This window comes from Triticum dicoccoides, chromosome 4A (assembly GCF_002162155.2).
Source record: "Triticum dicoccoides isolate Atlit2015 ecotype Zavitan chromosome 4A, WEW_v2.0, whole genome shotgun sequence".
Lineage (NCBI taxonomy): Eukaryota > Viridiplantae > Streptophyta > Magnoliopsida > Poales > Poaceae > Triticum > Triticum dicoccoides.
Genome location: NC_041386.1, coordinates 647,681,157 through 647,697,909, shown reverse-complemented (window position 1 = coordinate 647,697,909; position 16,753 = coordinate 647,681,157). Strand labels below are relative to the sequence as shown.

The 16,753-nt window shown below is 46.0% G+C and overlaps 1 protein-coding gene across 1 annotated transcript; it reads right to left on the bottom strand.

The window, feature by feature from the left end:
• Positions 1–7,176: 7,176 nt before the first annotated feature.
• On the bottom strand, positions 7,177–12,129 carry LOC119287679 (cysteine--tRNA ligase CPS1, chloroplastic/mitochondrial-like). Its single transcript, XM_037567268.1, has 9 exons — positions 11,712–12,129; positions 10,992–11,055; positions 9,686–9,847; positions 9,076–9,246; positions 8,715–8,996; positions 8,498–8,623; positions 8,018–8,221; positions 7,743–7,925; positions 7,177–7,661 (listed from the first exon to the last, which is right to left on the bottom strand). Exons 1-9 carry the CDS (start codon positions 12,002–12,004, stop codon positions 7,455–7,457), a joined length of 1,692 nt encoding a protein of 563 aa, XP_037423165.1. The 5' UTR covers positions 12,005–12,129; the 3' UTR covers positions 7,177–7,454.
• Between the last annotated feature and the right edge of the window lie 4,624 nt (positions 12,130–16,753).

Sequence of the window (16,753 nt, the reverse complement as noted above, 5' to 3'; positions counted from 1 at the left end):
GAAGTAGCAAAAGCAGGGTCGGGTTTCATCCTAGCATTTAGAGATTGCTTATTCCATTTAGCTAATAACCCTTTGAGTTCATATCTATCTTTGCAAGCTAAAATAGCTAAAGAAGCTTCTTGATCAAATAAATAACCCTGAGGAATAACAAGTGATTCTTCATCATCATAATCAGATTCAATATTTTCAATCTCTCTAGCCCTAGCAAGTCATTCCTCGAGAAAATCACTAAGTGGCATAGTAGTATCAGGCATAGAGGTAGTTTCATCATAAGTATCATGTATAGCAGAAGTATCATCATCAATAACATGTGACGTATCAGAATGAATAGCAGAAGCATGTTTAGGTGTCGCAAGCTTACTCATAACAGAAGGTGAATCAAGTGCAGAGCTAGATGGCAGTTCCTTACCTCCCCTCGTAGTTGAGGGATAAATTGTTGTCTTAGCGTCTTTCAAGTTCTTCATAGTGTCCAGCAAATATAAATCCCAAGTGACTCAAAGAATAGAGCTATGCTCCCCGGCAATGGCGCCGGAAATTAGTCTTGATAACCCACAAGTATAGGGGATCGCAACAGCTTTCGAGGGTAGAGTATTCAACCCAAATTTATTGATTCCACAAGGGGAGCCAAAGAATATTCTCAAGTATCAGCAGCTCAGTTGTCAATTCAACCACACCTAGAAACTTAGTATCTGCAGCAGAGTGTTTAGTAGCAAAGTAATATGATAGTGATGGTAACGGTAACAAAAGAGTAACAAAAGCAAAGTAATGTTTTTGGTATTTTGTAGTGATTGTAACAATAGCAACGGGAAAGTAAATAAGCGTAAACCAGTATATGGAAAGCTCGTAGGCATTGGATCAATGATGGATAATTATGCCGGATGCGGTTCATCATGTAACAGTCATAACATAGGGTGACACAGAACTAGCTCCAGTTCGTCAATGTAATGTAGCCATGTATTTCGAATATAGTCATTCGTGCTTATGGAAAAGAACTTGCATGACATCTTTTGTCCTACCCTCCCGTGGCAGCGGGGTCCTAATGGAAACTAAGGGATATTAAGGCCTCCTTTTAATAGAGAACCGGAACAAAGCATTAGCACATAGTGAATACATGAACTCCTCAAACTACGGTCATCACCGGTAAGTATCCCGATTATTGTCACTTCGGGGTTAACGGATCATAACACATAATAGGTGACTATAGACTTGCAAGATAGGATCAAGAACACTCATATATTGATGAAAACATAATAGGTTCAGATCTGAAATCATGGCACTCGGGCCCTAGTGACAAGCATTAAGCATAGCAAAGTCATAGCAACATCAATCTCAGAACATAGTGGATACTAGGGATCAAACCCTAACAAAACTAACTCGATTACATGATAAATCTCATCCAACCCATCACCGTCCAGCAAGCCTACAATGGAATTACTCACGCATGGTGGTGAGCATCATGAAATTGGTGATGGAGGATGGTTGATGATGACGACGGCGACGAATCCCCTTCTCCGGAGCCCCGAACGGACTCCAGATCGGCCCTCCCGAGAGGTTTTAGGGCTTGGCAGCGGCTCCGTATCGTAAAACGCGATGATTTCTTCTCTCCTATTTTTTCTCCCCGAAAGCAGTTATATAGAGTTGAAGTTGGAGTCGGGAGGTCTCCAGGAGGGCCACGAGGTAGGGGGTGCGCCCTAGGGGGGCGCCCCCACCCTCGTGGCAAGGGTGTGGGCCCCCTGGTCTTCATCTTTGGGGAGGATTTTTTTATTATTTATTGTAAGATATTCCGTGGAGTTTTAGGTCATTCCGAGAACTTTTGTTTTCTGCACATAAAACAACATCATGGCAATTCTACTGAAAACAGCGTCAGTCCGGGTTAGTTCCATTCAAATCATACAAGTTAGAGTCCAAAACAAGGGCAAAAGTGTTTGGAAAAGTAGATAGGACGGAGACGTATCACCGTCCCCGCCACCACCCATGCCAATGACGAGCGAGGAGGAGGAGGATCTCATGAGCCAGGTGATGGAGGACTCCCTCCACACCCACGACGAGCTCCAATGGCAGGGCCACGAGGAGATGATGGCCCCGTCAGCGGCTGGCGATGTCGCCTTCCCAGAGCTGGATGCCTACGTCAAGGAGGAGGCCCTGGAGGACGTCCATTCAGAAATGCCGAGGGAGGAGCCAATGGGATGGAACCCGACCTTAATCTGGCAGTCCTGGTCATGGACGGAGATCGTGGTCGTGCACGCTTGAGGTGGACGCTGGCACATGGCCACCCTCCACGCCACGTGAAGAGGTTGTGCAGGCGCCACCGCAACTGCCACAGCAGACACCTCCGGCCTGGCAGGGGCCACCAGCCCACCTTTGGCAGCCACCTCCATAGGTCGGCCTCACCGGTGGCGACGACGATGAGTAGGACGATGGCTACGGAAGACGACGGCGGCCACGGCGGCGACGGGCCTTATCTATTTTTTAGTGTTTTTTTTAAGTTTTTGTTTATATTAATGTGTTGAACTTGGATCTTGTGAATGTTTTCATGTTTATATTAATGTTTTTATATTATTTCAATGTTTATTTTTAATTTCAAGTCCAAATAACCGGATAGTTTGGGATGTGGTGAGTCTGTTGGACGGACCGACAGCCGCACGACCGCAAGTTGACGGGCATGTGTGTCCGTTTTTCTGCCGCAAACGAAAACGAATGAAATCTGAACGTTCGTTTGGTCGTGCGTTGATGTCCCTGAAGTGGGGGCGAGAAGAGAGCTAAGATGCGGCAAAATTTCGTGTTTTGACCCTTATCGCATACAAATTCAGGATCTGACCCCGGTTGGGAAAAACTTTGGGATTTGACCTTTTTTCTTACCACCAGGGGCCCTAGCGGTAGGGTTAGACAGCCTACCGTCGGGTCCCTGGCGGTAGGGTACTAATCCACGTCAGCACGCGGAGACGACTATCGTTCCCCTCCGTCTAACCCTACCGCCAGCGCCCCTGGCGGTAGGGTGCGAGCAGTTATTTCGCCCGAGACCCCGCGCCCCTGCCCATCTCCCCACCCCTCCCCCTTCCCCCGTCGGCAGTTTCTTTCTTTCTCCCCACTCGCCCCTCTCTCCCTCTCTCATCTCCTCCACTCTCTCCCTAAGATCTTCACCATTTCTTCATCGTTTCTGCGGATCGAGATGGCCCCAAGAGAGAAACGTAAGCTCCTCCGATCCCTCCAATTAGTTTTTGCAAACTTGCTTCCGATTCGATGCATTATTTGCTTGAAATCCCTCATATTTTTGAACTTAGATTGGAATTTTTTTCACCTAGGATTGTTTTAGCTTGATTCTAGTTCTAGTTCTTAGTTCTTTAGTAACTAGTGGTATTGAATATGAACTCTAATCAAAAGTTCATATTTTAGTGTGAAGATGAACCCTAGTTCAAAAAAATTGTTAAAAAAATTATGATGTAATGCATGTGGGAGGAATTGATTGTAGTTTTATGATGCATGTTGATATGATGATATGAAGATGTTGTTTGGAGAAAATACATTGAAGATGAACTCTATTTTAAAAAATTTGTTTAAAAAATGATGATATGATGCATGTTGGAGGATTTTATTTTGATATGATGCATGTTGATATGATTTGATCCATCATGTGTGGTATATGTTGTTGGAGGAATATGTTTAAGATGAACCCTAGTTCATGTAACCAAGAAATTTCATTTTTTGTTTATGTATGCTTATGCTTATGATGCTTTTGTTTATGAAATTTTATTAAGGCGAGCACCTCTTGCGGACAACATCGGGCCACGGTACTCCATGCTTGACTACGCATTCGACAAGGGTCATTATGCCCATTTCATAGAGAACGGAGAGGTAAGTAATATGAAGGAAATATTGATCAAAGTTTTCGGATTGATGAAAATAAGTTCCTAACTTTTGCCGTCCACTTTTTGACAGATGCTCCACCCACTGCGCATGAGGGGTCAACGGGTTCATGGGAATATGGAATACGACGAGCGTTACACGCCGTACTTCAAGAGAGCCCGACTGTTAGGTTTCATGTTGCAGTTCAAGCGCCAGCCGCCAATGCTTGTCCACACGGCTCTGACAACTTTGATTGACTGGTGGCGACCGGAGACCCATTCTTTCCATCTTCCATGTGGGGAGATGACAGTGACCCTCGAGGATTGGTCGATGATTACTGCCATGTCGATCGAGGGTCAAGCACTCACCGGGCGAGTGGAGAGGACCAACTGGCAGCAGAGGGTTACCACCCTCATCGGCGACTGCCCTGGTGCTAAGGGTAATTATACATCCGGTGTACCGTTGCCCTGGCTCTCGGAGCACCGGAAGACATGCCCCGAAGGCACAGACGACGCGACTGTGGAGTGGTACGCGAGGGCCTACCTGTGGTATCTTCTCATGGAGGTCGTGTTTCCAGACAGCTCCGGGAACTCTGCCAACTGGTCGTATCTATTCTTCCTAGCCGACTGGGATGCAGGGTATAGTTGGGGGCCGCATCTCTCGCCTACCTATACCGTTCAGTAAGAGAGTATCTCATTGCCTACCTACGAAAGTATGTCCATGACATTTTGTTATATCTGATCCTCATTTGAGGTTTTACAGGTTGACGACACAACCCAGAGGACGGGAGACAAGTCCAATATGGGTGGCTTTGTGTGGGCCCTCTCCATTTGGATGTGGGAACGGCTGTCGGTGGGGCGTCCGGAGAAGATGCCAAGATGCCCATGGGGTGCCTATAGCGAAGACGGCGACGCGACTCGACACCCCACAGTAGCTTATGAGTGGGACGTTGTCAAACTCTAAACGGGCCTGAACAAGACTTCGTACAAGGCCTACACCAATGAATTGGATGCTTTGACGCATACACAGGTATATGAACTCTCTCACCACCTTTCTCTTTGATTCCACTTTTGACCGAGACTGGGAACTTACGAATGTATATGTAATAGGTAAACTGGTGGTTGTATCATGACCGAGAGTTAGACTTCGATCTGAACGTGATGTGCGATGCGGACAGTGGTCTTTGGTGGTGCATCATGCCCATGATCTGTGTGTACGCCGTCGAGTGGCACTTGCCACACCGCGTGGCCACGCAATTTGGGATGTATCAGCATACCCCCACCAGGCCAGCCCATCGATATCGGCGGCCACGCGCTCCACATGTGAGTGCGCTTGTTCTTCGTGCCCATGATTTCATTGTGTGGCGACTTTATTATGATGTTTCTTGTGGCCTATGCCTTGTAGGATGAGCAGGCAGAAGAATCAGTCGATCACAGACTGGGGAGAGGAGCATAAAACTCATGTGACGGAGTGGAACCGACGGAGGTACCGTAAAGATGTGGAGAGGAAAGTGACTGACTGGGATGCTTACCTGGGCCGACACATGAGGTGGTACGATGATGGCCAGAAGCATCATCTTCGTCTCAGGCCTCGGTGGACGGCGCAAGACATCGCAGAGCTGGAGAGGGATGACCCCGAGGAAGAGGCCTACCATACCGGCATCAGAGACATGCATAGTGGATTTAGGGAGTTTGCACCCCTCATCAACAGAGTGGTAAGTTTGAACCGACGGTTGTATTTAAATTATTTTATCGTCATCGTGATTGACTTATGTCGTTACAGTCTGGTGAGCTGAATAGATGCATCTTTGAAGCCTCGGATGCACTAGGTGCTACCCTCGGGGTCATACAATCTGATAACAACTTGAGGGGGATGATGAAGGTACAACTTCAGCCTCCTCGAAAGAGATGCATCTTTGTTCACTTGCAATCATAAATCTGATACTTAGTATGCCCTTGTTTCATTGTGAGTGCAGAAGTTCGTGAAGCGCTGTCGCAAGCTGGTAGGCCTGCTTGGGTGTGCTGGAGCTGGGTCGGTTGAAGCTTATCATCCTGCAGCCACACAGGGTCACATCGGCTCATCGCGCCATGTTCCCTCGTCGTCTACATTGATTGAGGAGGAGGAGGAGGAGGAGGCCACACATGAAGAAGGGGAGGAGGAGGAGGAGGCCACACATGAAGAAGGGGAGGAGGAGGAGTATCGTGAGGAACAGGAGGATGAGAGCAATGGGGAGGAGGAGCGATGAAGATTATGGATCTCCACCAACTCAATCATCTCAACCATCTCAGCTGCCGAAGAGGAATCCAAAAAAGAAGGATTTGCTGAGTCCGGACCCTTTCCAGAGACCGGTTACTCGACGGGCCAAGAAGAAGACTGAAGAGACTCGTTCAAAGAGTAATGAGGACCGTACCTCCAAGAGGGGAAGGAGTAATTCTGCTCTTGGATAGTTGGCTCTCTTGTAGTTGGTTTGTCTAGTGGTTGTGAATCTACGTGGAACTATGTGTTTGCTATTTGTGAAACTATGTGGAACTTCATTTACTAATTAGTTGAACTCCATTTACTATTTGTGGAACTATGTGTCTATATACTTCAAGTTTTGTTAATGTGTATGTGATGCCCAAGTTTAATTGTTCAAGATCTGTGATATTGTTATGATATTGATTTTAAAAAGAAGCAAGCAATTAGACTTGAAACCATAAAACACAGGACCCTACCGCCACGAATCCTAGCGGTAGGGTCACATGGCCTACCGCCAACCACCCTGGACACTTTGATATTTCGTTACAGAAACTTTGCGAGGCAAAAACCCATCCACACCCTACCGCGAGGGGTTCTGGTGGTAGGGTACTTATCCACGTCAGCTCGGGCAAACGGCCGCTGTCCCGCTCCGTCGCACCCTACCGCCAGGGCTCTTGCGGTAGCCTGGCTAACCCTACCGCCAGAACCCGACGGTAACGAAAGGGTCAAATCCCGAAACTTTTCTCAATCAGGGTCAGATCCTGAATTTGTATGACATAACCAAGAAGGGCTGCTGGTGACTGATGGCAAAGGCACGCAGTTACTACTTCACCGGCTGTCCTGTAGTGGCACAAAGGACTGCAATAAGTAGCTCGCAACGAGGTAGGTTCACGAGTGAACGTACGTGCTCCTCCGTAGCACCATCGGCTGGATGCTGCTGGACACGGCTGGCAGGGGCATCGTCGTCGTCACCGGCAGAGTCTGAGCATCGACCCGATCACCCGACAGGCAAGCCGCTCGCTCTTCTCTCTCTCTCTTTCTCTCTCATCATCATCATGGTGCAAGATGTGTCCAGTTCTAGTTGTCAGGAGATTATGTACGACGCCACTTCAAGCATTTCATTCGTTCAAATTCAACACGGGAGACTAATAATAACATAAAGTATACCAACATATGGAGGGCCCTTCAATTTGTCCTCCTACGCAGCCACCGACACAACACAGGTCTCTTGTCTTCAGTCAACTTTTGGAACCCCTACAGAAACACCACGTCCAAAACTGGCGATATTGCATGAGTAAAATCTGCACCAGCGCAATAAGGTTCGTCCGTTGTACACCTGTCATCTGTTAAACCAAGCACAGATTAATCACCGACTACTCTCGTTCGCATGGTCTCCACACCGTGCCGGTAGGCTCGTCCATCAGGGCGATGCCTTTGCCGGCGAGCTCCTTCCTGATCTGGTCCGACACGTCGAACTGCTTGTTGTTCCTCGCGGCGATCCTCTTCTCAATCTGCTCACTCAGCGACTCCTCGGTCAGCCCTGCCCGCTTCAGCGCCTTATCCTTCAGTTGCTTCAGCACCTGCATTGAATCGAACGTTTGCTCGTATCACGCATGATTGTCATCAAAAAGAGGAAAAGGGCATGTCTATATAGTTCGTACCTCTGCTAAAGGAGATGGTGGTATCAGACCTAGGATAGATAGCTTGTGCTTAATTTCTGCTCCCAGTGCATTCAGAGCTTGAATGTGATTTTCCGGCTGCTTCTGTGGCCGCTGTTGCTTCTGTTGCTGCTTCTTTTGCTGTTGTTGCTTCTTCTTTTGTTGTTCCAGTTTTTGCTGCAGCTTCTGAAAATAGAAAAATGCGTTTGATGAACCACTGTGAACTGGACATGCATTTGTTCCAGCATTCAAAGCAGCATACTATTGCTTCAACATACCTTCAAGTCATTTAAATTGCCGTTTATTGCCTTCAGCAGCTCCATGAAGCCATCCAGCACATCTGTAGTTCGAAGATCATCTGACATTGATTCCAAAAAAGCTTTATTGTGGTCGTCAATCAGTTTATGCTCCTCGGCTGGGACTGGGACAGATATATTCTCTTCATGATGCAGAGACACCACTTCATCGCAGTCATATAAAGTCTGCATACAATTTATACCAAGTGAGATGACCAAACATCAAAGGTCTGGTTCAAAATTCAATTGCTGAGACATATAAGTGTGTTGAATGCCTAAACTTTGATTTGAAACCAAATCATGACTAACAAGTACTCCCTTGTCCGAAAATACTTGTCATCAAAATAGATAGAAAGGGATGTATCTAAAACTAAAATACGTCTAGATACATCTCCTTTTATTCATTTTGATGACAAGTATTTCAGGACGGGGGGAGTATGATTGAAGTTCCAAGTAAATCACCTGATAAATGTAGTACACACGATCAGATGCAATCTCAAGTGCTTTATCAGAATGATTCGCGTCTGATTTATAATGGGTGCGCATCAGGAAAAATCTCAGCGCCAAAGGATGATACAGAGTTATAATCTGAAAAGAAGAGAAATGTGAGATATCTCAGGAAACACCATACAGGTTTAAATGAGAATTATTAAAAGGAATCAGGTATCCATCTCCTTACATCTCTGATTGTGAAGAAGTTATTAACTGATTTTGACATTTTCTGATCATCGATGTTAATAAAGCCATTATGCATCCAGCATTTGACCTCACTTTCTGGATAAGCCGCTCGGCTTTGTGCAAGCTCATTCTCATGATGAGGAAATATCAAATCTTTGCCTCCACCATGAATATCAAACACGTGCCCTAGATAGTGAGCACTCATCGCACTGCATTCAATATGCCATCCTGGTCTTCCGTCACCCCAAGGGCTCTCCCAAGAAGGCTCACCTTCCTTAGCAGCCTGGACACGGTAATTCAAGCATAAGAAGAAAGTGGCAGTGTGCAAGAGTAAACTCTACACAACAACATATCAAACTTACCTTCCATAATGCAAAGTCTGCAGGGTTCCGCTTTCTTGTATCGACAGCAACCCGTGAACCAGCACGATTATGGTCTAATATCCGGCCAGATAAACTGAGATATTCAGGAAAATTGTCGACGGAGAAGTAAACATCACCGTCTACAACATAGGCCTTGTCATTCTTGATTATCTGTTCACAAACATACACAAAACTGGAAGAGTTTTACCAAGTGAAGAAAAATCTTACAGTGTGAGATAAAAGGGACGTTAGAACAATTTTAAAGAACAATTGTCACATACAGTATGTTGTTAAACATGATCATGATGGCAGGTGAAATAAGGTGCATGAAAAACCGTGTCTGGGTTTATTTATACTCCCTCCGTCCCAAAATTCTTGTCTTAGATTTGTCTAGATACGGATGTATCTAATATTAAAACGTAACTAGATACATCCGTATTTAGACAAATGTAAGACAAGAATTTTGGGACAGAGGGAGTACTTTATTACTCCATATGGTGACAAACAGATGCAGTTAGTCATCTTTTAAAAAAAGCAACAAGCTGGAAAAATATCATGGCGTCATAGCGTTTGAGGTAATTCTGAACAGTAAAGGACAAATTGAAAATACCTCTTTGATTAAGTCTATGATATTGTCAATATGCTCTGTCACGCGTGGCTCATGAGTAGGGGGCAGGCACTGAAGCTCAGTCACATCAGCGAGGAACTCAGCGATAAACCGACTGCTCAAGTCAGTAACAGTTTCACCATTTTGATTTGCCCGTTTAATAATCTGCAAAACCATAGCAAGTTCTGGAATCATTACAACAATACATGCTAAGGAAATAAGTTCATCTGGAAAAAATAATCTTAAGAAGTGCAGAAAATCGCATCATGCTGAGCAGATGAACAGAGTTAAGTGTTGATCTAAAAAGGAAATATAGGATGATAGCAACATATAAATGCTAAGTCATCAATTTTCACTAAAAAAAAGCACCACCCAAACTCCCCATGAATCATGCACCCACCCACGATGGTAGCTGATAGTCATGGCTGACAGCAACTGTTACCTCTGGCAAAAAATTGTGCATATCAAGAACAGACATTTTTATCGAGCTTCGTTCAGAAGTAAAGAAAATTGACTTAGGCTCCTTTGGTTCAAAGGAGAAGTGTAGGGAAAATCTAGGAATAGGAATCTTATCTATGGTGGTACAGTTCATGCCTTCAGTTCAAAGGAATGGGGCAAAGGAAAAATGGAGGAAATTTTCAAAGAAAAGCGCAGGAATTCTAACATCCACTTGGACCTCTTTTTCAAATTCCTATGCACGAAGAATGAAACTAAGATCATTAGTGGCATAATAACATTCTAAGTACACATTTTCATGTGGTTTGACTTTTCTTTGACCATGTTTATTAGGATTCCGGTGTTTTTGCAATTCCTGTGAACCAAACATCCAAGTTGACAGAAGTCCTATGTTTAACAATCCCCCGTTTTACGCATGCGCTCCTATCATATTCCTATGTTTTTCTATTCCTGCGTTTTTAGAATCCTCTGAACCGAAGGAATCCTTAGAAATATCTTGTACATCAGAACCAGTATCCAATCGAGCTACCAAAATCAGTCAGATGTAATTGTGTTTGCTTACAATTATCTAATTTTAAATTGAAGAGAAATTTTAGTGTAATCTGAGACTTTTTACCAATCCCACCAAGTGGCTGACAAACTTCTTTGCCAGACATATGGAGATCACAATAACTTCTTTGCCAAACTTCTTTACAGAGGGAGTATATGTTTAGAAGAAAATAATGCAGTCCTTTGTTAAAAAAATAGAGTGTTGAACCCATTCAGGTATTAGTTTACACGCGAGAAATTCAGCTTATGTCAAACAAATATCCTTCCATTTTCTCAACTAGTAATGTTCTTGATGGATTATTACCTTATCATCGATATCGGTGAAGTTGCGCACATATTCAACTTCATACCCCAAGAATTTAAGATACCTGCATTGAATCAAGGACCAATATTAAGTATTTTACCAAAACGTTAGACACAAAAACAGCAGTAGAAACCACTTAATGCAATTGTTATTCTGCTCAATTACCATATAGTGTTCTAGAAAATGTATCAAAAATTCATTTTAATAGACTGGATACAAGTTTGTTGCATCAGCTAATCTAAGCTGGTACAAGTTAAGCACTGCCGCATGTCGAATATATGGAAGTAACTTATGCGAACTGCGGAAGGCACAAAAGGCAAGAGAAATGACCAGAAGTGAAGGGTTTAAGCTATAGCACAAGTCAATAAACACATAATCAGAATCCAGAAACTACTGGAACATATGCGGATAAGACATTGTTGAAATCCATGTGAAGGGTACTAAACATACCATATCAATTCCACAACATTTCACTAGAGTTAAGTGGAGCAATTACCATTTGGGAGCATAGATCAAATAATCCTAGATCCAAGCACCCACCCTGCCTCTAGCGCTAAGCTAAACCCCCTAGTCCCCACACACTTCGAAGCACCAAATTCAGCAGGATACCAGCCGAAGTTCCACCGACTAAACGCATCGAGCTACACGCTCACAGCGAACCGATCTCGGGAATTGCGAATCTAGGCAGCGAACGGGCACCGGATCGGAGCAGGGAGGTACCTGTAGAGGACGTCGAAGGCGACGTAGGCGCGGGCGTGGCCTACGTGGCTGAAGTCGTACGGCGTGACGCCGCAGACGTACATGCCGACCTTGCCCTCGACGCGCGGCACGAAGGGCTCCTTCTTCTTCGTCATCGAGTTGAAGAGCTGCAGCGGCGGCGGCGACGCCGTGCCCACCATCGCGGTTGTGGGGGCGGAGGGGGGAGCGGTCGCGGCCGGCGTCGCCGTCGCGTCCTCCGCGACAGTGAGACTGGAGAGAAGGGTTGCCGCCGGCTCCGGCGTGTTCTCGGCCATCCCGGGGACGGAGGGGAGGCAGGGCAGACGCGCTAACCCTAGAACCTGCGGCGGCGGCGGCGGGGCAGCGAACAGGGGAGGAGAGCACTGGTAAGCGAACGGGGATTTGCGGTGCGATCCCTGCCTTTAATTTGTGGGGATTAGTTGGAGAAATTTTAAGACGCTCCTCTCGGATGGGAGGGGATTCGGGAGGATTTTGAGGCATTTATCCTCAAATACCCTTTAATTCCGTGTCAACGGATTGTCAAAGAGGAAACAAAATCCGTGTCAACTGAATAGGCCCTTATTATCTTTTTTTTTTTGGTAAAACTTGCACTTCCTTTGTCCCAGAATATAAGAACGTTTTTGACATTGTGCTAGTGTTAAAAATGTTCTTGTATTTCAGATAAAAAAATGTTCTTATATTTTGGAACGGAGTATATTTTGGAACGGAGGGAGTACTATTATTACTCACACCACAGCAAGATTACAATCTCTACTCCTAATATCTCACTTGATAGGATACTCGTGGTTTTTTCGTCCCCCTACACACGCACCCAGAAAAATCTCACTCCGCACGAAATGAAGAAAACCCCGATCAACTTGCTCCTCTCGATCCCCTCGAAGAACTCCCAGAGTAAACGCCGTCGTCGCCGACGTACGATCTTCTTGACACAGCCGCATGAGATCGCCGCCGCCGACCTCACAGAGAAGACGCCGCTGGATCTCGTGCCATCTCACTGTCGCGATCCCCTCGTGGCCGCCCCGCCTTCCTCGGTTCCTTCCCTCGTCAACTCCCTCGTCCTAGGGTTTCGCTCCGCCACAACCGTCGCCTCCTCACGAGAGCGAGCGGGTAGGATTACGCTTCGCCGTCGACGTCGCCTCCTCGCACCATCGCCGCCTTGCACCGACGCCCAGGTTGCCGACGGCTCACACTAGCACTCTGATCGCCGCCGGCTCGCACTGATGCCCAGGTCACGGCCGGTTCCTCCCCGCCTGCCTCGATCCTACTGTCCTGACCTAGAGTACAAGCGGCGCCTGTGTCAGAGACGTCGGCCCCGATGACGGTGAGGAGTACGGCGCACCTCCACGACGACACCTCGCTACTATCGCTCGGCATAGACCGGCGCACGTCCCCCTCCTAAAGATGGGTAGGTTCTCGTGATGCCCCTTCCATCCCCGGAATTCCTCGCGCCCTCCCCCTCTCGTCTTGATGCCGAGGCTGACGCGGCAGCCGATTGGCGTCGGGGGCTCGTGATCATGTGCGACGACCACATCGTCCGGTGCTGCTATTTTCCATTCGCTGCTGGGTTGCTTCTACTCTCCACCAATCTCTCAAGTGGGCGGAGAGTAGGTTTGAGCTCAATTTCGATGCAGACATGGATTGGGATGTGATGCGTGTAGTTGCTAATTAAGTGATTTGGATCCTGCCCTCAATTAGAGTTCTCAATCTCAAAGAAGTGGCGTTTACGAATTTTATTACTATTTTTCAGCTTGAATGGACTGTAGCTTCGCTTTAACTGAGTGATAGTTGTATTTGACTGCATAACTAGATTAATTCATTTCATGGCAGATGCTAGTTTTGACCTTGGTTGATCATGCTTTGTTCCATGTTTGACCCGCAACATATTTTCTATGCATTCGCAGAAATGATAATTGAATAATTACTTCGTAGTGTAGAACATCTTGCTTAATACCCGAGTCCCCATCCCTCGTTACTATAGGTTTATTTGCCCAATCACATGGATTGATTTTTTTCACCCAAAAAGGTTAGAAATCAACTGATTTGCATGACCAAGTGAGTTGTGACGCCTCCGATTCAACCGTACACTAATCATACACGCAAACGTGTACGATCAAGATCAGGGACTCACGGGAAGATATCACAACACAACTCTAAACACAAATGAAAGTCATACAAGCTTCATATTACAGGCCAGGGGCCTCGAGGGATCGAATACATAGCTCGATACATAAGCGAGTCAGCGGAAGCAACAATATCTGAATACAGACATAAGTTAAACAAGTTTTGCCTTAAGAAGGCTAGCACAAATATCAATGATCAAAGAGGCAAGGCCTCCTACCTGGGACCTCCTAACTACTCCTGGTCGTCGGCGGGCTCCACGTAGTAGTAGGCACCCTCGGGGTAGTAGTAGTAGTCGTCGGAGGTGGCATCTGGCTCCTGGGATCCACCATCTGATTGCAGTAACCGGGTATAGGGGAAAAGGAGGTAGCAAAGCAACCGTGAGTACTCATCCAAAGTACTTGCAAGACTTACATCAGATCTATACTAAGTATGCATCAGTATCAAAGGAATGGTTGTATCTGTGGACTGAACTATAGAATGCCAGAATAGAGGGGAAGGCCTAGTATATCGAAGACTAGCATCTTCAAGCATCTTGCAGCATTCAGAAGAGTATAGAATAGCATTTTATAATTAACAAGCATGTTATAGAATTAATGCCCAGAGATCCTTCCTCGACTCCCTGCGAGAAAGCAATCCTGGAGCCACATATCCATCACATGCCTCAAGTATCCATTTCTAGGTGTAATATATCAGTATACAAGTCTGAACGTCCATTACCGTGGAAACGGTATTCGAATAGATAACTTCTCTGCAAGGTGCACCAAATTACCCAACACGCTCGATCACTATGGCCGGACACACTTTTCTGAGTCAATGCCCAGCCTCGGAAGATCAACATGTCGCAACCCTGTTGGGAAACGTAGCATGCAATTTCAAAAAGTTTCCTACGCTCACGCAAGATCTATCTAGGAGATGCATAGCAACGAGAGGGGGAGAGTGTGTCTACATACCCTCATAGACCAAAAGCGGAAGAGTTTGACAACGCGGTTGATGTAGTCGAACTTCTTCTCGTTCCGACCGATCAAGCACCGAACGTACGACACCTCCGAATTCATAGGGAATGACTTTCATTCTCTCTCTATCTTTTTCCATGGTCGGGCTTTGAGTCTTACTCAACTTCACACCTTGCAACACAGGCAAGAACCCTTTCTTTGACTGGTCCATTTTGAACTTCTTCAAAATCCTGTCAAGGTATGTGCTATGTGAAAGTCCTATTAAGCGCCTCGATCTATCTGAAGGAAATATGCCCTAAAGGCAATAATAAAGTTGTTATTTATATTTCCTTATATCATAATAATTGTTTATTATTTATGCTAGAAATGTATTAACCAGAAACTTGGTACATGTGTGGATACATAGACAAAACACAGTGTCCCTAGTAAGCCTCTACTAGACTAGCTCGTTAATCAAAGATGGTTAAGTTTCCTAGCCATAGACATGTGTTGTCATTTGATGAATGGGATCACATCATTAGGAGAATGATGTGATGGACAAGACTCATCCGTTAGCTTAGCATAATGATCGTTAAGTTTTATTACTAATGCTTTCTTCATGACAAATACTTATTCCTTCGACTATGAGATCATGCAACTACCGAATATCGGAGGAATACCTTGCGTGCTATCAAACTTCACAATGTAACTGGGTGATTATAAATATGCTCTACAGGTATCTCCGAAGGTGTTTGTTGGGTTGGCATATATCGAGATTAGGATTTGTCACTCCGAGTATCGGAGAGGTATCTCTGGGCCCTCTCGGTAATGCACATCATGATAAGCCTTGCAAGCAATGTGACTAATGAGTTAGTTGCAGGATGATGCATTACGGAACAAGTAAAGAGACTTGCCGGTAACGATATTGAACTAGGTATGAAGATACCGATGATCGAATCTCGGGCAAGTAACATATCGATGACAAAGGGAATAACGTATGTTGTCATTACGGTACGACCGATAAAGATCTTCGTAGAATAGGTAGGAACCAATATGAGCATCCAGGTTCCGCTATTGGCTATTGACCGGAGAGGTGTCTCGGTCATGTCTACATAGTTCTCTAACCCATGGGGTCCGCACGCTTAATGTTCGATGACGATTTTGTATTATATGAGTTATGTGATTTGGTGATCGAATGTTGTTTGGAGTCGCAAATGAGATCATGGACATGACAAGGAGTCTCGAAATGGTCGAGAGGTAAAGATTCATATATGGGACGATAGTATTCGGACACCGGAAGTGTTCTGAGGGTACCGGGTATGTATCGGGTCACCGGAAGGGGTTCCGGGCAACCCCCGGCAAACTATATGGGCCTAATGGGCCAAGAGAGGGACACACCAGCCCCTAAGGGGCTTGTGCACCCCCTATAGGCTGAAATAGGAGGAATAGGAAAGGAGGGAAGGAGAAGGAAAGGGGAGGATTCTGCCTCCCCCTTTCCTTCCCCTCCCCCCTCTCTTTCCTTCCCCCTTCGATGCATATGGAAGGGGGAGGCCAACTTGGAGGAGGCGCCCAAGTAGGATCCCTCCTACTTGGGGTGCCCCTTGTTGCTCCCCTCCCTCTCCCACCTATATATATTTCTAGCCGCGTGCGGCGCCCCCCTCCGCAGTTTACGCCTCCGGTCATATTCACGTAGTGCTTAGGCGGAGCCCTGCGCGGATCACTTCACCATCACCGTCACCACACCGTCGTGCTGACGAAACACCATCAGCGGATCACTTCACTTCACCATCACTTTGCTAGATCAAGAGTTTGAGGGACGTCATCGAGCTGAATGTGTGCAGAACTCGGAGGTGTCGTACGTTCGGTGCTTGATCAGTCGGAACGAGAATAAGTTCGACTACATCAACCGCGTTGTCAAACGCTTCCGCTTTCGGTCTACGAGGGTACGTAGACACACTCTCCCCCTCCCGT